Consider the following 24,988-nt stretch of genomic DNA (forward strand, 5'->3'; position numbering starts at 1 on the left):
GAGCCTTTACAATAAATGTTTGGAAAAAAAAGTTAAAAGTGGGGCCACATGCTGACATATGCTCAACTCCATCCATCTTCTACCGCTTGTCCCTTTTGGAGTCTCTGCTTAATTCATTACAGCATTTGGGAAGCCTGTAGTTGATTTTTATTATGTAAATGTTATATTTTTATCGACATGTGATAGCAGGGTACCTGCCATTCAAAACTAGGCTGCTACATTACTAATGATTAATGTAACTATATCTGAACAAATAGTACAATAGCAACAGAAGAGACTATTAATCCCTGAACACCATGGAGGCTTTATGATGCTTTATATCAGTGGTTCTTAACCTGGGTTCGATCGAACCCTAGGGGTTTGGCAGAGCCTCTGCTCCGGAGGTCAAGGACAACAGACTCATCATGTAAATAAAAACTTCTCCCTATCGGCGTACTATGAACACGGCAAAAGCAGAAGTCACACTGATTTGCTGGTGTGTCATTTGTTGGGAGTTCACGAACTGTGTTCATGCACAGTTCATTTTGTGCACCAGTAAAAAAATATATAACTGTCTTGAATTTGAAAAATTTTTATTTTTTATTTTTCACTAAAAAAGGGTTCGGTGAATGTGCACATGACACGAGTGGGGTTTGGTACCTCCAACAAGGTTAAGAACCACTGCTTTATATCAACTTTCAGAGACACAAACTGTTCATTAAACAATGTTTTTTGCTGCTTCAACACAGCTCAATCAACACAGAAAAAGTCAAGTGAAATAACTTAGCTTTTAACTAAGTCAATATTGCTTGTCTTTCTCTGAGACAGACAGGGCTTTGCTGTCCGTAACACACCGCACAATGAGCTAACGTTACGCTAACAGCTACAAAGCCTTCACCTCAAGGACTGCGAGCAAGCTGAGCTGCCGCTTGTTTCTAGAAGGTCAATGGGCTCATAGTGATGTTACTAGTAGTTGACTGGGAGGTGTTCATTATCATTTGGGGAGAGTCCGCTGCCTTACCTGCTAAAAAAAACCTTTCTGCTCGCTCCACGTTACATGCTCTCTGAATACGCACCGCAACCAATCAGATGGTTCTGTGGGTGGGACAATGCCTGGTGCTGCATGGACATACTGACAGAGGCAGACGAAGAACTAAGCAGAACAGCTTGTTAAGACTTTGTTTTTTTTTGTTAAGACTTTAGTTCAGGCTGTGGCTCTTTGTTGTTAAGGAGGCCACCTTAACAACAAAGCGCTGAGGGAAACCCTGCATGTGCATACTTCAGCTTGGTGACATGTAGGTGCTGGTGCCAGAAATTTAGAGTGGATAGTACGCATGAATAAATAAATATTTACAAGTTCCTTAACCTTATTTCGGGGTGGGGGTGGGAAAAAAAAATTATATCTCCATGGGGGGTAGACAAAAAAATAATTGAGAAGCATTTATCTCTACCAACATACTTATTAGGACATGACACGATGCTGTCCTCAACATTCACCTGGTTCTTGGATTTGAGCAGTAGCAGGTTGGTGACGTCTCCAAAGGGAATGCCCAGGCCGATGACTTCAGGTTCGCTGACGTCGTCGGGGAGTTTGCGGATGTGGACGACTCTGGACGGCGTGCTGAGACCTCTCAGGTCACCTTTCAACTTGTCGTTGTCGTTGCCATTGGCTACAGAGCACACGGAGGAGGAGTTTGGCGTAGATTGGTTTTAGCCAGGACGGCAGATGGAGAAAAAGAAGGGAAGGAAACCTGGGGTCGTCATGATACACGGGCCACTGGAGAAAAGATGCTCGGGTCCCCTCTGAAACACAACATGAGGAAAATGACTGCAGTTGTCTTTCGTGCCCAAATATTCACCACATCACAGATCTTTTGGGTATATTTTCTTCATTTTTTAAAACATTCTACAATTTATTTGTCCTAAATTAAGCATTTTTAAGTATAACAATGGCTAAATAGACTAAAAATATCAATACTGCAGTAGCAGTGTTTCCCCCAGAAAATGTGTTAAGGTGGTGTCTCTCCGGCGGACAGACCGGGGGAGGGGGTGGGTGGGTCTAAGGATCAGTGTAACTCGACCTGTCGCCATCACGTCTCCACCTCGTCGCTGCCACCAAATAGCCTAGGGGGCAATAGACTACAGGCTGTGGTGAAGTAGGCCCGCTTCGTCACATGAAGAAGCCTCAAATTTTTGGTTGTTTTCCGCTCCATTTGCTGAATGGCGATATACAATATATCTCTCGATATTTTTTCCATAAAGTAAAAACAAAACAGTCCTAGTTACTTGAGATACTAAGTATGTCATTGTTATGCCACATGCTGACATATGTTCAACTCATCATGCTTAATTTGTTACAGCATTTGGGAAGCCTGCATTTGATTTTTATTATGTAAATGTTATATTTAATGTTATATTCTAATGATTAATGTAACTATAGCTACAAAAAATTGTACAACAGCAATAGGACAGACTATTCATCCCTGAACACCATGGAGTTCATGTAGGCTTTACGATGCAGTTAAGTTATTATATCAACTATCAGAGACAGCTTCAGGAAACTCATTTAACATAACGTCGTCTTTTGCTGCTTCAACACAGCTCAATCAACACATAAAAAGGTAAAGTGAAATAACAGACAGACAGGGCTCACACACACCGCAAAATGAGCTAACATTACGCTAAAAGCTGATTAGCCTTCACCTCAAGGACTGCGAGCGAGCTGAGCTGCCATTTATGTTTCTAGAACGTCAACGGGCTCATAGTGATGTTACTAGTAGATGACTGGGAGGTGTTTATTATAATTTGGGGAACGTCCACTGCCTGATGCTCATCACGACGCTGGAGCACTGACTCCACGCGCTCTGAATACGCACTGCTGATTGGCTGTTACTGCTCTGCGTGTAACCAATCAGATGGTTCTGTGGGTGGGACAATGCTGGGTGCTGCAGAGATTACTGACAGAGACAGAGGCAAAATAAAGTGGAGCAGCTTGTTAAGACTTAAGCTTAGGCGGCGGCTCTTTGTTGTTAAGGCGGCCGCCTTAGCTACAAAGCGCTGCGGGAAAACCTGAGTAATATTGGCCAATGAGGAAACCAAACTAATTAAGAGTGTTCATTATCGTGGCCACTGATTGGCTCAGCCTCAAGCAGCGTAACTCTAGATTATAAGGTGACTAAAAGTGTTTAGAGGGCTGCCGTAATGTTGAAAAACTTATTTTAAAAAGGGCGTTAACAGTCCTTAATGCTCTAGCTAAGAAAATATATTTTTTGTATAAGTAATGACCACTACTTTGCAAAAATTCATTCATCGCAGTCATGTCTGAAATTGATTGGAAGGGATAAATTACTGTACGTTGAAATGATAAGTTGTGAACAGGGTCAGACGACTGGTGAGTCTTGTTACATTGCACCATTATTTTAGTTATGGTTTTACCTGAAAGCGTATTTTCAGAAAAAATGAACTAAACCAAACAGTATTTTTTCAGGGTTGCAACATTCGAATCTTAACGTGCTGCAGGAAAAGATCCATACATATTCACAGCCTGTGTGAGTTTGGAGGGCAATGCGTCATGGTGCATGTTGTCCTGGGAGGAGCAGTCACATGTCTCTGAATGACATCAGAATCAAATTTGCATTATTGGCCATGACAGGCATACAGTCATTTTTCGAAAAAGATCAAATCTAATTTTATTTCTATAGTCCAGACAAATCTTTGTGATGCTGTTTGTTGTTTGGGCCGTCAAAATCAATATGTTAATGCAGATTGTTCCACCGTCATTTTTAGGAGGGTGACAAATTGATGTAGCTATCTATTTCTATATTTAACAATGATACAATGATCTATAAACTCCGCCACATATGAGAAATAAAGTGATTGCGGCGATAGCGGACAGTAAACAATTGAGCACAACTATGTACTAGGGATGCACCGAAATGAAAATTTGTGGCCGAAGCCGAATAAAACTTAAACGCTTGGCCGAAGGCCGAATACCGAATAATGAATGCAGTTTTTCACAATTTTTTTTATATTGCATAAATAGCCTACAATAAATATTTAGACATGTTTTTCAAATAAAGTAATTTTTCATTGAATATTGACATTTTTTTAATATTCCAGTAGCCTTTGCTTTTCAAAAAAAGCACAGTTTTTCATTTATATTAGGCCTTCAAACAAAACATGCATTCCAAAAAAAAATAAAGTGCATTAAAGGGGATAAACCAACAACAAATGAATGATTGTCCTTTTAGCAAAAGTCTGCTTAGCCACAGTAGATATGCTAATAATGTAAACAGAAGGCTCAAGTAAATCTCAATTAAGTGTGTGCTTGTAACCTCTTACACTTATACAGGTAGCCTACACAACAGGCTAATAATGTAAACAGAGGACCCACTAAATCTCAATAAGTATGTGCTTGTAACCTCATACACTTATACAGGTACACAACATATCCCAACGTCACCACCGTTGGTTGATTGCGTCACCGCGTCAAAAAATTGCGTCACACGCCACTATTCGGCCTTGTTCTTAACTCATTCCACCGGAGGCCGAATGTGGCTTTTTTTGCCATATTCGGCCGAATATATTCGGTTACCGATTAATCGGTGCATCCCTACTATGTACGGCATCTTGAATTGATCATTGTATTTCATCCTTATGAATTTTATAATCCCTAATTATAACAGGCATCTTGAATTGATCATTGTATTTCATAATTATCCATTTTATAATCATTAATTGTAGCTGAGATAGGCGCCAGAGCCCCCCGCGTCCCCAAAAGGGAATAAGCGGTAGAAAATGGATGGATGGATAATCATTAATTATAACACCCATCACATTATCAATTCCATGTTATTTATAAGATATGAAACCATATGCATGTCCTCAGTACTGCTTTGCTCCACTTCACTTCCTGATACTTTTGCTATTTTTACTATTGCTAACATTTCCATCAAGTTAATTTCACCCTAACACAGGGGTCGGGAACCTTTTTTGCTGAGAGAGCCAAAAAGCCAAATATTTTAAACAGTATTTCCGCAAGAGCCAAATTATTTTTTTTTTAACACAGAACACAACTAAACGCGTGCATTTTTAAGTAAGACCAACATTTCTAGAGAATAATAGGTCTCTTATTCTTTGTAATAACATCGTTATTATGAAGCTAACTGTGGAGGGGACGTGGCCTGCGGGCCTGCAGCGAAATAGGGTGTGTCAGGACTGGCTTCGAAATCAGCGACAGGTGTGTAGACGGCCCACCTGGGCCTTGTTATCTAATCACCTGTCGCTCTGTTATAAGCAGCAGGGGGTTGGGGTTGGAGCCAGAGCGCGAGCAAGAACGAAAGAGAAAATATTGCTGGAAAGCAACTGAGAGACTTATTGAAAAATAAAACAATATTGTAACTCTGAAACAGGCTCTCATGTCGGTGCTTGGTGGTCTGAAGAACCCCCAGGAGGGCAAGCCCCACACTAACCAATGATAAATAAATAACTTCTTATCAGTAACCCAACTTCTTGAACAGGTGCGGTAGAAAACGGATGGATGGATTAAAAATGCATGAGAATGTTTTATATTTTGAACATTATTTTTAACACTGTGATTACAAGTGGTATTATTCGTTACTTATCGTGTTAAGCAATGTCAGCTCAGATTGATCCAAGAGCCAGATAGTAATCAAAAGAGCCACATCTGGCTCACGAGCCATAGGTTCCCTACCCCTGCCGTAACATCAAGGTTTGTGAGTTATCATAATATTACAAATATGTTAATGTCATTATAACGTCAATTTTTTTTTTTAGTACAACCCATTTTAATATTAGCCTGCAAATACAGTTAATATGTCGCACACGTTAATGCATCTTTTGACTTGAAGGGGACTGACTATAAATGTTAAATGATAAATGGGTTGTACTTGTATAGCGCTTTTCTACCTTCAAGGTACTCAAAGCGCTTTAAAATGTTGGATACTTAAACAATGCCAAAGCATCAATAATAGGGTTCATGCATTTAAGCGTGAGCCTGCACCAATTTTGGATGCTTTTGCACGCTGTGTTTGAGTCTGTTTTAACGGTAAGCAATTTGTGATGTAACAGATTGACTTGACGTACATTACCGCCATTCTCTGCACATACTGTGGGCCAGGGTCCTCCCCCTCTGCTAAGCCGACTCATACGAGACTGCTGCCAGGAACGACTTTGTCATTTCTTCTCATTTAATGTCTCTAAAATAAATAATTGCGTGTTTATTTGTCCATGACACTATTTTGTCAAGATGAGCCACTGCGAAATTGGTCTAGCCACTAAAGCCAGACGTCGACATCATGACTTGGTTGAGGAAACACATCAAGTATTATTTTAATATAATCTGGGCATGTGACATATTTGCTTGTAAAAGCAGCTGTTTTCATCAGAAAGTAGGTAAGTGTACCTAATATTGTAACCGGTGAATCTTTATACTGCTTAAGATGTTTATTTTTGATCGTATCTGGGGGGAAAAAAAATTGCGGTGATGTTCGTTTTACGTTTTCAATAGATAAATTCTGATACTATTGAAAAGGGGGAAATGGAGGGCTTCATTTGTGTCTGAGAGAAACGCCTCCACGCAAACCACTTGCAGACACGCTCAAAAAGTGAATTATAAATGGGCCGGTGTTTCAAAAAGTATACCAATTGTACACTAAAGCATATCCAATACATATTGTCGACCAAAAAGAATGTGTTGAATGTAGATTTAATACATTGAACCACCTTTAAAGGACAGCTAACTCTTTGACTTGTTTTTTCCCCAAAGGGTGCTCATATCCCTATTGTTTTTAAACGTGAAAGGGCTGATGTACTTTTTGGGGATTTTTCCTATTAACACAAGAACACGTTTTTTTTTTTTATGTATTGTAATTTAATCTATGGGGTGGCTAACAATGCAGTGAATCTTTTGTGCCCATAAAACCCTCCAAAACGGGGCTCTAGAGCCACATGCGGCTGTTTAGCGGCACCCTGGTGGCTCCGTGGAGCTTTTTCAAAAAATGTATGGACATGTAAAAAAAAATGGGGTGAAAAATATATTTTTTTTGTTGTAATATGGTTTTTGTAGGATGACAAACACGACACAAACCTTCCTAATTGTTAAAAAGCCCACTGTTTAATAGGTTTGTTTTCATGCTTCACTGATGACAGTATTTAGCGAGCGCCATTTTGTCCAACTAATTTCAGCGGTCCCTGAACTCACCGTTGTGTGGACTGTGACTCAACAGTTTGTTTACATGTACAATGCCACAGAAAGACATGTTTGATACCACTCCTTTGTCTCATTTTGTCCATCAAACATTTTATGCTGTGCGTAAATGCACAAAGGAGAGCTTTGTTGATGTTATTGACTTGTTGGAGTGCTAATCAGGCATTTTTGGACACTGCATGGCTGCAAGCTATGGTATTTAAGATAGCTGTATGTTGATATTGCATCAATATGCATCATTTGTAGGTATATTTGAGCTCATTTAATTTCCTTTTCATACATCCACTGTGTATTTAATACATTTTTCCGTGTTTTATGACACAATATTGGCTGCATTTCTGATAGTTGTTAGTCTGTCATGTTTTTCCAGACCACAGCAAACATTAGCCAACTTGTAAAGATTATAATAAATCCACAAGAAGAAGACAGCCTGCCGTTTCCTTTAACATGAACACACACATCTTTACCTTTGGCCATTCTAAGACAGTCATTTCCAGGAGTTCTCACCCTCAGAGAAGTTTTACTAATGTTTTCCAATTTTTTTTTAAAACGAGTAGAATAAATATTACATTTCAACATTTCTGTCAACGAAGACTTGCGTCAGCCTGCGACGCAATCATTTTGATAGTAGGCTAATACAGCTAATATAGACACATCATGTCTTGTCTTCATTATAAACATGTATATAAGACTTTTAAAGTCACTTTGATAGTAGGCTAATATGGACACTTACATCACATGTTGCCATCGTTATAACACTTATATAAGTCTTGAAATTTTTTGCGGCTCCAGAAAAGATTACTTTTTTGTATTTTTGTTCCAATATGGCTCTTTGAACAATTTAGGTTGCCGATCCCCGCTCTAAAACATTAAAAAAACTCCACTAACAATACTCTTACTTACATGTCGTGGCGTGAATACTAATCAAGAATCAGCAATATTAAAAAGTTTCAAAATATCAAACCTTATCAGTCACTTTGAATGCCTCCATTGCTACGACAGTGTTTTGAAAGCAGAGGAAGACCCCTGCTGCTTAAAAAAGATGCCCCAAAGCCAACTGCAAAAAAAAGGCTTTTATAAAAGCTTTGTTCTCGAGCTGCACCGTTTGAAAAAGTTGGCCAGAGATGACCAAAGGCATAAAGCGTACTGTGACTTCGTCATGAGAATGACAGCCATCCAGTGCTAGATACTGGCTTTTGTCAGGATAAATCAACATGTACACTTTGTCAAATCCACCTTTGTTTAAATCTTTATTATAAGCGCAAACGCCAGGGAACAACTTTTAACAGCGCAGTAATCACCTCAGAGTTTGTGAAAGTTAATTTGAGATTATAAATCAGTCTTTTCACTTCTATAGTAGAAAGTTGTGGCCATAAATTGAGAAGTTGGTCAATTCGAGTTGGACCAAGATATGGTCACCAAAGCCACGAAAAGACATGTTTTTTTTTACCTGGCTGAGGACTATGATTAATTTTTAACCCAAAGGGGAAGATATAAACATTTAATCAGTCGACATTCCAGTGACAGCAGACATCATACAGTAAGGGATCGTTTTATGTTCATAGTTTGTATTTCTTGTTCAGCACTTAGCAATACTGCTGGATCTGCTCATCCCTTAGCTTATAAAATGTGCAGTGAAGTGAAGTGAATTATATTTATGTTGTGCTTTTCTCTAGGGACTCAAAGCACTTTACATAGTGAAACCCAATATCTAAGTTACATTTAAACCAGAGAGGGTGGCACTGGGAGCAGGAGGGTAAAGTGTCTTGCCCAAGGACACAACGGTAGTGACTAGGATGGTGGAAGCGGGAATCGAACCTGCAACCCTCAAGTTGCTGGCACGGCCACTCTACCAACCGAGCCATGCCGCCCCTAGTGTAGCTCATGTAGTTACTAATGGCGCTCAAAAATCTGTCAAAATGATTTTAGTACGACATCGGTAAGCTATAAAGCCGCACCGCTTGATGGAATGTCGGCGCATTAAACATACAAGTATTATGGTGAAAAACGGCACTTATTAAGCAGACATTATACTTGGCATTTTGTTTCACAACATTATGCAAAACCTACTTTTCTTACCTTTTGGTACCTGCTGATCTGTATTTGGGATCTGCATAAATCCTGAAAATGTGCACGCGTCTGCAATTGTAGTCCGTGCTGACACGGTAGTCATAAGCTTCTTCTTTTTTCTCTCTAACTTCTTATGTGGCATTCATTTCCGCTGTTGCCATTTCTAACACAAAGTAGCGTAAAGTTCTTATTTATATATATGTCAGTATACTAACTATCAAAACACTAAAACTGTAGTGGGTTTACATAATAAACCCACAGAACTTTAGTTATTCGGTCAGACGGTTTTCAACGGCGTTCATGTGAATGTTGTGTGTCTATTTGTGTTGGCCCTGTGATGAGGTGGCAACTAGTCTAGGGTGTACCCCGCTTACCACCCAGATGCGGCTGAGATAGGCTCCAGCACCACCCGCGACCCCGAAATGGACAAGCGGTAGAAAATCGATGGATTCATGTTGCTTAATTGAGCCACGGATGAGAAGATGCTGCTCTGTTAGTGATTGAAGTTAAGTCTAAATGTCATTTAAACAGTTAGCTCCATCTTTTGACACTTCTTGCACTCCCGTCCTTGCACGCTACACCGCTACAACAAAGATGACGGGGAGAAGACGCTGTCGAAGGTGAGCCACGTAGGTAAGACCGCCCACAAAACGGCGCATCCTGAAGAGACGCTCAGAAAGCTACTTAAAAATAGTCTGTAAAGAATAATCTATGCAACATTTTCACCAAAGAACCACCATTACATGTTATGTAAACCACAAGATAGTGTTTTAAATAAAAAATCATAATATGACCCCTTTAATGGCCCTTATACTCCGGTGCTCCTTTTGTATAAAATAAAAAATAAAAAAAGACCTGCTCATCGGCAGTGCGCCTTTTAATGCGGTGCGCCCTGTAGTCCGAAAAACACGGTAACATTTTCATATGTACCGTATTTTTCGGACTATAAGTCGAAGTTTTTTTTATAGGTTGGCCGGAGGGGGGACTAAGCAAAACAAAAAAATATATATATTTTTTTTTTTTTTTTATATTTGACCAAGTCTCACCCCCGGCCAAACTATAAAAAAAACTGCGACTTATAGTCCGAAAAATACGGTATGCAGATTTGGGGTTTCAATATTAGTCAACATTCAAAGTTTTATTTGACTTGCGTTGCAGGCTGCCATGTAACAGGTGGTGCCAAATCTATTTGTGGCGGTCTAAATGTATTCATGGCGGAAAACCAAAAGATAAATAAATGTATGGGAAACACCGTTGGGGCTCAGATGCGGCGATTCCTGCCGGGCCACTGAGTGAAAGAGGCTACAGTTTCCACAAGAACAATAAGGCTGGCGTTTAAAAAAAAAAAACTTTTGACGGGCTTGAGGGAACGCGAGCAGCTCAGATCTTCTTACTGATACGCTCATGAATAAAAGAAAAGAAAGATGAGCTGCCCGCGCCCACAGTTGGACCTGCTTTGTGTGGAACCGCACACTTACTGTTGAAGACCCCATTAGGGCCTTACCTGAGGATGTTTGTTTGATATTTCGCATAAGAATTAGCTCAATGTGGAAGGGGTCAAACAGCAGCTTTGTTACCCTTGACCCATTAAGTGGATCTTAGTTTGAAAAAGTGTGTGTGTGTGTTAAGAAGTTTACTGTTTTGACTTTCTCGCCAGCAGAAGCTAGCGGACCTGGATGCTAATTACTGGAAAAAGCTCTCATCTGTTCCAAGATGGTGGAGAGTCCGTCCTGCGGGACACAATTGAGAAGCCTCAGAGTCTCTGTGAAGAAGAGGAGGAGGAGAAGAAGGATGAGGCCAAGAGGCCCGGGTACCTACCTTGGATCCTGTTGTTCAGTCATGCTGGATGCCCCTAAGAAGAGGACAAGTGTTAGAAGCAGTACGACTCAAGTTGTGGCGCTTTCCCAAGAAAGAAGCTAGTGTCTTATTAACATTAGCGCAGCCGTGTTAGCAAACAGTCAAAGCAGCTAAACCAGTCGTCTCATTAATTGTTTAATGAGTTCTCTCAACGCTTTCTTGACTCCACCCCCTGCGTCTGACCAGCATCATCAGCCATTCCCTGAGCAGGACGGGCGGAGTCACGTGCTTGGAGTACAGTAAGACAACTTCTGTGGAATGTCAGCATTCCATTTGGATTGAAACCCGTCTACTCAGAATGACTGGTGGTAAAACAGCTGGCTGGAGGCCCCTTAGGGCACCAATGGGTCCTGACAAGAATTATGACTGCAGATGATTGTGATCCGGCCAAATCAAACAATCGTTTATGCAAGACCATAACGACACACAAATGCTCAAAACAAATTTACCAGCTACAGTCATCACTTTTTTCCAAGACTAATTTAAACTTCACAGACATTGTTCACTTGGGCCTACTGTTTTAAACTGTTTTTATCGTCTAAGAAATATTTCTTAAGTGAGGAATTTGTTGTCAAAATTGGATCTCAAAATAATCATTCACACGTTCATTTTGTCTCACAACGACTATTGCAATTGTCTCTTCGCCCTTTTCCACAAGTCAATGCTAAAGAGACTTCAGACCGGTGCACCCAGAACAGCCCATATCACCCCCCTTTTATCCAGTCTTCATTGGCTTCCAGATAAATTCAGCATTGACTTTAAAATTTTAGTTGCATGGTGGGGCCCCTCAGTACATCAATAACTTGCTATGCCCCTACACTTCAGTGCGGAGCCTTCGGTCTTCAGGCTAGGGTCTTCTAAAGATCCCGAAAACTTGTTTTATATCCCTGGCATTCCAGGCTATATAGCTCCCAGACTCAGGAACAATTTGATCTTGCCTGTGTTGACACTTAAAAAACATTTGAAAACCTCTATTTTTAGTTAAACTTTGAGGTAATGCACCTTTCAACTGTCATTTTTAATCCACTTTGTATCCTTTTTATGATGTTGCTCCTGTTTTAAATTGAATTGTTGTTTGACTTTACCTATATTTTGTGCTATGCCCCTACTCCTCAGTGCGCAGCCAGGCCAGGGTCTTCTGAAGATCCCGAAAACTTGTTTTAAAACCCGTGGTGACCTGGGAATCCAGGCTGTAGCTCCCAAACTCTGGAACAATTTGCACCAATCCCTCCATGATCTTGCCTGTGTTGACACTTTTAAGAAACATTTGAAAACTTCTCTTTTCAGTAAAGCATTTAGTTAATGCAGCTTTTAACTGTCATTTTTAATCCACTTTGTATCCTTTTTATGATTTTGCCCCGGTATTAAACTGAGTTGTTTTACTTTACCTATGTTTTGTGCCATGACCCTACTCTTCAGTGCGCAGCCTCCGGTCTTCAGGCCAGGGTCTTCTAAAGATCCCAAAAACTCGTTTTAAAATCCATGGAGGCCTGGCATTCCAGGCTATAGATCCCGGACTCTGGAACAATTCGCACCAGTCCCTCCGAGATCTTGCCTGTGTTGACACTTTTAAGATACATTTGAAAACTTCTCTTTTTAGTAAACCTTTTAACTGTCATTTTTAATCCACTGTATATCCTTTTAATGACGTTGCCCCTGTTTTAAATTGAATTGGTCTTTTACTTTACCTATGTTTTGTGCTATGCCCCTACTCTTCAGTGCGCAGCCTCCGGTCTTCAGGCCAGGGTCTTCTAAAGATCCCAAAAACTAGTTTTAAAACCTGTGGATGCCTGGTATTCCAGGCTATAGATCCCGTACTCCGGAACAACTTGTACCAGTCCCTCCATGATTTTGTCTGTGTTGACAGTTTTAAGAAACATTTGAAAGCTTCTCTTTTTAGTAAAACTTTTAGTTAATGCACCTTTTAACTGTCATTTGTAATCCACTTTGTATCCTTTTTATGATGTTGCCCCCGTTTTAAATATAATTGTTGTTTTATTTTACCTATATTTTGTGCTACGCGCCTACTATTCAGTGCGCAGCCTCTGGTTTTCAGGCCAGGGTCTTCTAAACATCCCGAAAACTCGTTTGAAAACCCATGGAGGGCTGGTGGTAGCTCCTTGGGATTCTGGGTATTTGTTCTGTCGTGTTTATGTTGTGTTATAGTGCGGATGTTCTCCTGAAATGTCTTCGTCATTCTTGTTTGGTGTTGGTTCACAGTGTGGCGCATATTAATTAGTAAGAGTGTTAAAGTTGTTTATATCACAACCCTCAGTGTGACCTGTTTGGCTGTTGAACATGTATGCCTTGCAGTTGCGTATGTGTTCAGAAAAAGGTAGCATCCAAAATGTGACCGGACGGTCGGCACGCAGATAGCATGGTGAAAATCCTGGCGCGATGACATGTAGAAAGGGTATTAGAGGCATTGTCATCACGGCACGCCTTCAAGGTTGATGTCTGGGTGAAAATCGAAAAATGTTAACCCGAGAGATTTCTGATAGAGACATTAAAATTGGAAATGTACCGGACTTCTCCGGTCGGTCGGCAAGTATGCGGCTGAGCCACATCAGAGTGGTCAAAGTGCAGCATGCGGCTCTGGAACCGCGGGTTGCCGACCCCTGTTCTAAAGAAACTATGAAGAAGCTGCCATGGCAACAGCATCTTAATCTTTAAATGTTAATAGTGAGCATTGGGTACACTCGGAGATCCGAAATATAGTCGTATAGTAAGGGAACTTCTTAGAGCGACACATCTGTGGTTGTGTTCCTTGTTGGATGGCAAATGAAGATGTATGCCGTGATGACGTCATATAGGCGGGGTCAACACAATCACACTGCAGCTCTCAAACATGAAACATTTTAAGAAGCAACTTAAAGGCCTACTGAAAGCCACTACTACCGACCACGCAGTCTGATAGTTTATATATCAATGATGAAATATTAACATTGCAACACATGCCAATACGGCCTTTATAGTTTAATAAATTGGAATTTTAAATTTCCCGCGAAAACGTCGCAGTATGATGACTCGTATGATGACGCGTGCGTTTGACGTCTCGGGTTGTTGCGGACATTATTTTCCAGCCCAATCCAAGCTATAAGTAGTCTGCTTTAATCGCATAATTACACAGTATTCTGGACATCTGTGTTGCTGAATCTTTTGCAATTTGTTCAATTAATAATGGAGAAGTCAAAGTAGAAAGTTGGAGGTGGGAAGCTTTTAGACTAGCCACACAAACACAGCCGGTGTTTCCTTGTTTAAAATTCCCGAAGGTGAAGCTTTACTATAGAACAGAGCGCTCAAGCGCACATGGATCCTGACCACATGTCAACCGGCAGGTTTCGGTGAGAAAATTGTGCTAATAAGTCGGCTCTTACTGTAGACATGAGCGGAGCTTGCGTCCTCCTGCAGCTGCGGACTATTACCTCTTCCCACCAGAGACACTGGCGCTCACCACACCCGTCCAACTTTCAGGTACCATATAATCTCACTAAAACACTAGTAACACAATAAGCAGATAAGGGATTTTCCAGAATTATCCTAGTAAATGTGTATAATAACATCTTAATCGCTCCCACTGACCTCGTCTTTTTTTTTCTTCTTCTAGTCCTTCACTCTCACTATCCTCATCCACAAATCTTTCATCCTCGTTCAAATTAATGGGGAAATCGACGCTTTCTCGGTCCGAATCGCTCTTATTGCTGGTGGCTATGATTATAAACAATGTGAGGAGCCCTACAACCAGTGACGTCACACGCACAATGTCTGCTACTTCCTGTACAGGCAAGGCTTTTTTATTAGCGACCAAAAGTTGCGACCTTTATCATCGATGTTCTCTACTAAATCCTTTCAGCAAAAAATATGGCAATATCGCGAAATGATCAAGTATGACACATAGAATGGACCTGCTATCCCCGTTTAAATAAGAACATCTCATTTCAGTAGGCCTTTAACTGTCATTTTGAATCCACTTTGGATCCTTTTTATGATGTTGCCCCTGAGTTGTGGTTTTACTTTACCCATGTTTTGTACAGCCCTTTGTGAATTCATCCTTCAAAAGCGCTTTATAAATAAAATCTACCTACTTAAGACACTGCGTTTCCATGGCGACCACTACAGTAATATGAACCTTCTGAAGAAAACAATGAAAAAGCTGCCATGGCAACAGCATCTTAACCCTTATATCAGGGGTCTCAAACACGCGGCCCGTGAGACGACATTTTGCGGCCCGCACCTCAATGTTAACGGCAATGGCGCTTAACAGCATTATACTTGCATACTCTCAGTGCCCTTCCAGGGGTAATGATTCTCCCGAATTTTACCCGAACGGCAGACGGTGGAGGCACTGCCTTTAACGTCCTCTCCAACCTGAAAAATCAGCATGCTAGCCCAGCTACATGTTGTATTTGGCTTCTGTAGATGCATTAAGCGAATGCAAGACATAGTTGATCGACAGCCATACAGGTCACACCGAGGGTGGCCGTATAAACAACTTTAACACTGTTACAAATATGCGCCACACTGTGAACCCACACTAAACAAGAATGACAAACACATTTTAGGAGAACATCCTCACTGTAACACAACATAAAACAGCAGAACAAATACCCAGAATCCCATGTAGCCCTAACTCTTCCGGGCTACAATAAAAATCCCCGCTCCCTATTGTAGCCTCTTACATTATGTGACTAAGCCGGCATACTGTTTATATGGTGGGAAAGCGGATGAGACGGTAGGTTGTAAAGAACGCCAAAGGTAGAGCAATAACGACATGCCCTTATTATCGTTATCCGGGGGAAAATCGGTGGAATGATAGTCCCGGGAGATTGTCGGGAGGGTCACTGATATTCTGTGTTGCTGAATCTTTTGCAATTTGTTCAATTAATAATGGAGAAGTCAAAGTAGAAAGATGGAGGTGGGAAGCTTTTAGCCTTTAGCCACACAAACACAGCCGGTGTTTCCTTGTTTAAAATTGCCGAAGGTGAAGCTTTACTATGGAACAGAGTGGTCAAGCGACAGAGACACTAATGGTCAACACACCCGTGGCCACACCCCTCCGACTTTCAGGTACTATTTAATCTGACTAAAACACTAGCAACACAATAGGCAGATAAGGGATTTTCCAGAATGATCCCAGTAAATGTGTCTAATTACATCTGAATCGCTCCCACTGCAATCGCCTTTTTTTTCTAGTCCTTCACTCTAAATTTCCTCATCCACGAATCTTTCATCCTCGCTCAAATTAATGGGGAAATTTTTGCTTTCTCGGTCCGAATCGCTCTCGCTGCTGGTGGCCATGATTGTAAACAATGTGAGGATGTGGAGAGCTCTACAACCCGTGACGTCATGCGCACATCGTCTGCTACATCCGGTACAGGAAAGGCTTTTTCTATTAGCGACCCAAAGTAGCGAACTTTATCGTCGATGTTCTCTACTAAATCCTTTCAGCAAAAATATGGCAATATCGCAAAATGATCAAGTATGACACATAGAATGGACCTGCTATCCCCGTTTAAATAAGAAAATCTAATTTCAGTAGGCCTTTAAGTACACTGGCCATACGTCCTCTTTTCCCCGGACATGTCCTCTTTTTAGGGGGCTGTCCGGGCGGAATTTCTTAAATGCCTCAAAAGTCCGGTATTTTGAGTTAGGGTTGCGTGTACGGTATTTTCTATGTACGAAGGTTAAGAAGGGGTTAAAAACAAAACAATTTGTGAAGGTGTGTGTGCGCACGCAGCAGCATTCGTGAGGAAGGGACAGAGAGAGCAAGAGAGTTATGATAAACGCGCATGAGTCGCCAGGCTCCGCTTTTTATGATAGATTTATCAGAATTAGTAGCTGCAGCCCGCAGCTAATGTTTTAAAGGCCCATGGCACATTCTAAAATACTATTAAAATAAACGAAAACATAACAAAAGTGAAAAAAAAGCTCAAAGGTGAAATGTAATTTAGAAAAAGCTGCAATGTGGACTGATATCATTGCTCAAAACATAATATTGAATCAAAATCAATGTCATTATGAATTATTGACCTATCCAAGGTTCTCATTACATCACATCAAATATTCCACCTTGAAAAATATTTTTGGTGGAAGATTTTGCATATTTTGTGCGTTTGCCATTAAAAACTGTTTTGTTTGACAAAAAAGGGCAGAAAACAAACAACATAAAAAGAACTAAAACATTTTGAAATGAGGGATGGATAAGAAGTTGATGTAGACTCCAGAGACTTTAGTGTTAAATATAAAATGTATGTATGCCCTGGCACACCATTATCATCATTTCATGACCAAGGCAAAACACTTTTTACACTTTCATACTGAAATAATTACTCCTACAACTTATTAAATAAAAACAGAAAAAACTACCAGCAGCGGTAAAGTTCAGATCCATGAAGAAAAGAAGAAATTGAATGAATGATTATAACAGAATACATTTACATATGCATACAAATTAGTTGTCTTTAACTATTTTTTAATGGATGAAGTAACGTTTATGACAACCTTTTTCCAAAACACGACAAGGAATGTTAGATATAACAGGATAATGCAGGGGTGTCAAACTCAAATACAGAGTGGGACAAAATTTTAAACGGAACAAAGCCGCGGGCCAAGGTTGAACAAATTAACCTTTTAATACGGACCCAAACAAGTTTTGCATTAAATATTGAAAAAGCAAGGCTTATATAACTTTAGTGACATGCAAAATCCAGTTTCAAATAATAATAATAATAATTTAAAAAAATATCAATGGCATATCAAATAAAATTTAAATAAAAATGTTCTACTTACAATCTTCTGAGGAAAATATCAATTTTTTTTCCACAGGCTAATAATAAATTTGAAAATAAAATAACAATAATGAATGAACCAAACATTCAAGCCTTGAAGTAGCAAGAGAAAATGCATGAATAAAATGTTAATTATTGGTCAGTTTGCTGGAAGTTTCCCGGAAGAGTTAGTGCTGCAAGGTGTTCTGGGTATTTATTCTGTTGTGTTAAGGTGCGGACGTTCACCCGAAATGTGTTTGTCATTCTTGTTTGGTGTGGGTTCACAGTGTGGCGGATATATGTAACAGTGCTAAAGTTGTTCATACGTCCACCCTCAGTGCGACCTGTATGGCTGTTGACCAAGTATGCCTTGCATTCATTTGTGCGTGTGTGTAACAGCCACAAATATTATGTGACACGCTGTTAGTATGGAAGAAAAGCAGACGTGACGACAGGTTGAAGAGAACGTTAAAGGAAGTGCCTTAAATTCACGCCCCCAATATAGTTGTCCAGGTGGAAATCGGTAGAAATTCAGGAGAATGGTTGCCCCTGGAGATTTTCAGGAGGGGCAATGAACTTCTGGAGTCTACCGGGAAAATTAGGAGGGTTGGCAAGTATGAGTATTAGCGGTGAATGCGGTGTTACAGCGGCACCGACGCTGTATAACACCGGCGGGCCAGCTCTAATGCTAAATTGATATTGCCTCAAGGGCCAAATTAAATTACACAGCAGGCCATATTTGGCCCGCGGGCCAGTTTGACACCCATGGGATAATGCATACATTCCTCTTTTTTTTTTTTTCCAAAACGCTTACAAAAAAGATGTACCCTCAAAATTTACTAAGGGACCCCATTTTTATGACTTGATGGGGTCCCTGGGACCCCATTTTTAAAAGTTCCTAGCGCCAACACTGCTGTCAAAATAGAAGAAAAAATATTTTATTTAAATGAATATATTATTAATAAAGCAAGTTTTAGTATCTTTGGCAAATTTTCGCCTAGTCCCTGCCTTGGCACGCATATATATATGTCCTGTTTTGGGGATTTCAGAATATGGTCAGCCTACTTTTAAGGGAACTTCTTAGAGCGACACACATCTGTGGTTGTGTTCCTTGTTGGATGGCAAATGAAGATGTATGCCGTGATGACGTCATATAGGCGGGGTCAACACAACACAATCACACTGCAGCTCTCAAACATCAAACATTTTAAAGAAGCAACTCAACCATCAAAATGCTTACAAGATAAATAGCCGTACAACTGCTGCCCAACCCACGATTATATCCAAAGGACGGAAATAAAACGCCCTACACACGTTATCCACAAGAAACGTCACCTTTGTTGGTTTTTCTAAAGGGGCGGCCAGGTGGAGTTAGCACCATTAGCTTAGCCACAAGCTAATACCCGAAAGCACAATTATTAGACGCGGTGGACGTAACAACGGAGCGGGAATACCACTCGACGACGTATCTTCGCCCGCATTCCAAAATGTGTCCTTAATGTAAGTTGAGAGGGCGCCGAGCAGGTAGTAGAACTCACCCTTCCATCGCACATGAAGGCGGAACTGCCAAGCAACAGGTTCCCACTGGCCAGCAGCAGTTTCCTGTTATGGACGGACAAAATGGCGTCTGGAGCGAGCTGGGCTCTGATTGGTCGGCGAGCAAAGCCTGGGGGCGGTTCTTGACCGAGCTGCGAGCTGATTGGCTGAGCGAGTAAAGGGAACGGGAACGATACTTTGAGTGGTTGAAGACGAGCGTCTAAATCAGGGGTGTCCAAACTTTTTCCACTGAGGGCCGCACACTGAAAAAATCAAAGCAAGCGGGGGCCATTTTGATATGTTTTTATTTCAAAAAAACAATACTATATATGTGTAAAAATATACATTTAGGCCTGCACTCAGGTTTGATCCCAGGGACCCCAAAGGATTTTGGTCTTTTTTTTTTTTTAAATGTGTCATTATTATTGTATTATTGTTATCCATCCATCCATCTTCTGCTTATCCGAGGTCGGGTCGCGGGGGCAGCAGCCTAAGCAGGGAAGCCCAGACTTCCCTCTCCCCAGCCACTTCGTCCAGCTCTTCCCGGGGGATCCCGAGGCGTTCCCAGGCCAGCCAGGAGACATAGTCTTCTACAACGTGTCCTGGTTCTTCCCCGTGGCCTCCTACCGGTTGGACTTGCCCTAAACACTTTAGGGAGGCATTCGGGTGGCATCCTGAACAGATGCCCGAGCCACCTCGTCTGGCTCCTCTCCATGTGGAGGAGCAGCGGCTTTACTTTGAGTTCCTCCCGGATGACAGAACTTCTCATCCTATCTCTAAAGGAGAGCCCCGCCACCCGGCGGAGGAAACTCCTTTCGGCCGCTTGTACCCGTGATTTTATCCTTTCGGTCATGACCCAAAGCTCATGACCATAGGTGAGGAGGGGCACGTAGATCGACCGGTAAATTGAGAGCTTTGCCTTCCGGCTCAGCTCCTTCTTCACCACAACGGATCGGTACAACGTCCGCATTACTGAAGACGCCGCACCGATCCGCCTGTCGATCTCACAATCCACTCTTCCCTCACTCGTGAACAAGACTCCGAGGTACTGGAACTCCTCCACTTGGGCCAGGGTCTCCTCCCCAACCCTGATATGGCACTCCACCCTTTTATCGTTATTCAAGGTTTAAATCTGTAGATCCGGGGTCACCAACCTTTTTGAAACCAAGAGCTACTTCTTGGGTACTGATTAATGCGAAGGGCTACCATTTTGATACACACTTAAATAAAATGCCAGAAATAGCCAATTTGCTCAATTAACCTTTAATATTATATATATATATATATATATATATATATATCTATATATAAATGGGTATTTTTGTCTGTCATTCCGTTGTACGGAAGGTTTTTTGTAGAGAATAAATGAAGAAAAAAAAACACTTAATTAAACAGTTTCAAAGAGGAGAAAACAGGAAAAAAATGAAAATTAAATTTTGAAACATAGTTTATCTTCATTTCCGACTCTTTAAAATTCAAAATTCAACCGAAAAAAAGTTGAGAAAAACTAGCTAATTCGAATCTTTTTGAAAAAAATAAAAGAAATAATTCATGGAACATCATTAGTAATTTTTCCTGATTAACATTCATTTTAGAATTTTGATGACATGTTTTAAATAGGTTAAAATCCAATCTGCATTTTTTTTTAGAATATATAACAAATTGGACCAAGCTATATTTCCAACAAAGACAAATCATTATTACTTCTAGATTTTCCAAAACAAACATTTTAAAATAAATTCAAAAGACTTTGAAATAAGATTTAAATTTGATTTTTCAGATTTTCTAGATTTGCCAGAATATTTTTGGGGAATTTTAATCATAATAAGTTTGAAGAAATATTTCACAAATATTCTTGGTCGAAAAAACGGAAGCTAAAATTAAGAATTAAATTAAAATGTATTTATTATTCTTTACAATAAAAACATAAATTTACTTGAAGATTGATTTAAATTGTCAGGAAAGAAGAGGAAGGAATCTAAAAGGTAAATAGGGATATGTGTTTAAAAATCCTAAAATCATTTTAAGGTTTTATTTTTTCTCTAAAATTGTCTTTCTGAAAGTTATAAGAAGCAAAGTAAAACAATAAATGAATTTATTTAAACAAATGAAGACCAAGTCTTTAAAATATTTTCTTGGATTTTCAAATTCTATTTGAGTTTTGTCTCTCTTAGAATCAAAAATGTCGAGCAAAGCTAGACCAGCTTGCTAGTAAATAAATACAATTTAAAAAATAGAGGCAGCTCACTGGTAAGTGCTGCTATTTGAGCTATTTTTAGAACAGGCCAGCGGGCGACTCATCTGGTCCTTACGGTCTACCTGGTGCCCGCGGGCACCGTGTTGGTGACCCATGCTCTAGACAATTGAAAAGACATTGTACAAGTATAATTTACAAAATATATGATAATAACAATTAATAACTGAGATGTATTTTTAAATGTAAGTATGTATTTTTGAGCCTTTTCAAAGGAAGTCATATCACAGCCAATTCTCCAAGTTATACAACGGCGTTGTTGTGACCACGCCCCTAACCACGCCTCCACCGCCATGGATATCTTGGCAGTCTAGGGGAAACCCAATCCAAACTGTTCAACTGTGTTTTATTTGCAGACGACCCGACCTTATTTCAGTCAGGAAAAAAAATATCAAAGATGTTTTAGAGGTGGTTGAAAACAAATGTATCAAAACTAAAATAAACTAAAACGTTTTTAGCATTCAATCAGACATTATTGTGAGGTGTATTAGTGTTCATAAAAATAGATATACCAACCCCCAGACACTTTTTTTCCCTCTACATTTGCCCAATGTCAAAATAATTGCCCAGGCCTGATATTGTAGACCAGTGGTTCTCAAATGGGGGTACATGTACCCCTGGGGGGTAAGTGAGATTGTTTAAAAATATTCTAAAAATAGCAACAATACAAAAATCCTTTATAAATATATTCATTGATTAATACTTCAACAAAATATGAATGTAAGTTCATAAACTGTGAAAAGAAATGCAACAATGCAATATTTAGTGTTGACAGCTAGATTTTTTGTGGACATGTTCCATAAATATTGATGTTAAAGATTTCTTTTTTGTGAAGAAATGTTTAGAATGAAGTTCATGAATCCAGATTGATTTCTATTACAATCCCCAAAGAGGGCACTTTAAGTTGATGATTACTTCTATGTGTACAAATCTTTATTTAGATTTGATTCACTTGTTTATTTTTCAACAAGTTTTTAGTTATTTGTATATCTTTTTTTCCAAATGGTTCAAGAAAGACTACAAATGAGCAATATTTTGCACTGTTATACAATTTAATAAATCAGAAACTGATGACATCATGCTGTTTTTTACTTCTTTATCTCTTTTTTTCAACCAAAAAGGCTCTGCTCTGATTAGAGCGTACTTGAATTAAAAACATTTTTCACAGGGCGTACATCAGGGGTGTCCAAACTTTTTCCACTGAGGGCCGCACACTGAAAACTAAAAGCAAGCCGGGGCCATTTTGATATTACTTATGACAAAAAATATATGTACAAAAATTATACATTTGGGCCTCCACTCAGGCTTGATCCCAGGGACCCTAAAGGTTTTGGTCAAAAAAATGTAAAAAATGTGTCATTATTCAGTATTATTATTTTTATTATTGTTCAAGATTTAAATCTCTAGATTGACATTAGGTCTATCTGTCAATATAGCGTTATTAAAGATTTAAGTTGTATGCTCTTTTTGTCAAAGAAAACCCTGTTTTTTATGGAGAAAAAAACCCACAAAATATGCAATATTTTCACCCAATAAAATTTTTAAGTGGAATATTTGAGATTATATAAAAATTTCAGCCTTAAAAAGGTCAATAACTCATAACAACATTGATTTTAATTCATTATTATTATTATTTGTTTAGCAAATTCACTTAAAAACTAATTACACAACAATTATTGGGGATCCAAAAGGGTCCTACTTATTAAGTGTTAAAAAATAAATTGTAGATTTTATTAACTGTTTACTTTTAACACAATAACATCCAGATCAACTTTGGATTATAAGTTTTGTTTTTGTTTATGTTTTTGGTTGTTGGTTTTAGGCCCTTTTTAAAACAAATATAAAAAAAACAGCTTACTTTTTTACATAGCAAACACAAAATATGCAACATTTTCCCCAAAGAATATCTCAAAGTGGAATATTTAATGTTACGTTATTGGAACCTCTGAATAGGTCAATAAATCATAATGTCATTGATTTTGATCCATTATTATTTTTTACAGAAAGAAACAGGCTGCAGGGCTTCACGGTGGCAGAGGGGTTAGTGCGTCTGCCTCACAATACGAAGTTCCTGCAGTCCTGGGTTCAAATCCAGGCTCGGGATCTTTCTGTGTGGAGTTTGCATGTTCTCCCCGTGAATGCGTGGGTTCCCTCCGGGTACTCCGGCTTCCTCCCACTTCCAAAGACATGCACCTGGGGATAGGTTGATTGGCAACACTAAATTGGCCCTAGTGTGTGAATGTGAGTGTGAATGTTGTCTGTCTATCTGTGTTGGCCCTGCGATGAGGTGGCGACTTGTCCAGGGTGTACCCTGCCTTCCGCCCGATTGTAGCTGAGATAGGCGCCAGCGCCCCCCGCGACCCCGAAAGGGAATAAGCGGTAGAAATGGATGGATGGATGGAAACAGGCTGCATGGCAGCTTTGTGTTATTAGAGTCAACATTGCAACATTTTCTTGTTACATTTCACTTGTTGGCTCTTTTATAACACTTTTAATGTTTTTTTTAATAGTATTTTTACAATGTGCCGTGGGCCGTTAAAAAATGACCTGTGGCCCGCAAATGGCCCCCGGGCCGCACTTTGGACACCCCTGGTGTACATCAATGATAAAAGGTTGAGAACCACTGTTGTATAGCTGTATGTAGAAGTGGCTGGTTATATCCGCTGCTTTAATGTCTTTCATGTCCTTTGTGTTCTTTGATGTTTCCCTCTTACACACATGTAAGCGGGATGTGTACTATGGCTATGAGTTGTTGTTTTTTTTCCTTTGGCCTCAGTCTGGATCTGCAGTGCCCCAGTAAAAATTTCACCAATAAAAAAAAAGGCTACAGAGTTTTAAGTCTACATAACATAGACAACAGCGCACATACTACTTAGTATGGTAATTGATTGCTACTGCATTCACTCCATGTAACAATGAGCACATGGCTAATTAATATGGTAATTTATTCACCTGTGGATCGAGACTTCGGTTGAGAGAGAGAGACGATGAGAATCACTGCTGAGGTAGGTAACGTTAGCCAACAACAATTTGTTAATTACATTATTTTGATTTTGATTTGACTCAAACTTTAACTCCTAGATGGATTTAAAAAACGTATTCGCCCGCAGCAGGGAAGAAGCAGCGAGGAATGAGAGATGTAAGTGAAGTCCTAGCCAGCTAGGCAACATAATTTTCTTAAGTTGATGCTAATTTAACTAACGTTATTCCTTGTATCAAGACAAACATTCCTTTGCTGTACGAGCTGTCGGGGGAATTTCCAATGAACATGAAACATAATGTTGGTTATTGTCTGCT

The 24,988-nt window shown here is 39.8% G+C and overlaps 1 protein-coding gene across 5 annotated transcripts in view; it reads right to left on the reverse strand.

The window, feature by feature from the left end:
• ptbp1b (polypyrimidine tract binding protein 1b) overlaps positions 1-19,527 on the reverse strand; it is a 35,090-nt gene extending 15,563 nt beyond the window's left edge. For 2 of the 5 annotated variants that reach the window (XM_061888145.1, XM_061888141.1), the window contains exons 1-5: positions 19,440-19,527; positions 11,096-11,129; positions 10,915-11,007; positions 1,731-1,782; positions 1,477-1,649 (exon numbers count right to left, since the gene is read on the reverse strand). In XM_061888145.1, coding sequence (XP_061744129.1) covers positions 1,477-1,649; positions 1,731-1,743 — 186 coding nt within the window. In that variant the 5' untranslated portion in view covers positions 1,744-1,782; positions 10,915-11,007; positions 11,096-11,129; positions 19,440-19,527. The remainder of the gene's footprint in view (positions 1-1,476; positions 1,650-1,730; positions 1,783-10,914; positions 11,008-11,095; positions 11,130-19,439) is intronic. The other 3 variants (XM_061888142.1, XM_061888143.1, XM_061888144.1) reach the window with 3 other exon arrangements.
• Between the last annotated feature and the right edge of the window lie 5,461 nt (positions 19,528-24,988).

Source organism: Nerophis ophidion, linkage group LG26 (genome assembly GCF_033978795.1).
Source record: "Nerophis ophidion isolate RoL-2023_Sa linkage group LG26, RoL_Noph_v1.0, whole genome shotgun sequence".
Taxonomy (NCBI): domain Eukaryota; kingdom Metazoa; phylum Chordata; class Actinopteri; order Syngnathiformes; family Syngnathidae; genus Nerophis; species Nerophis ophidion.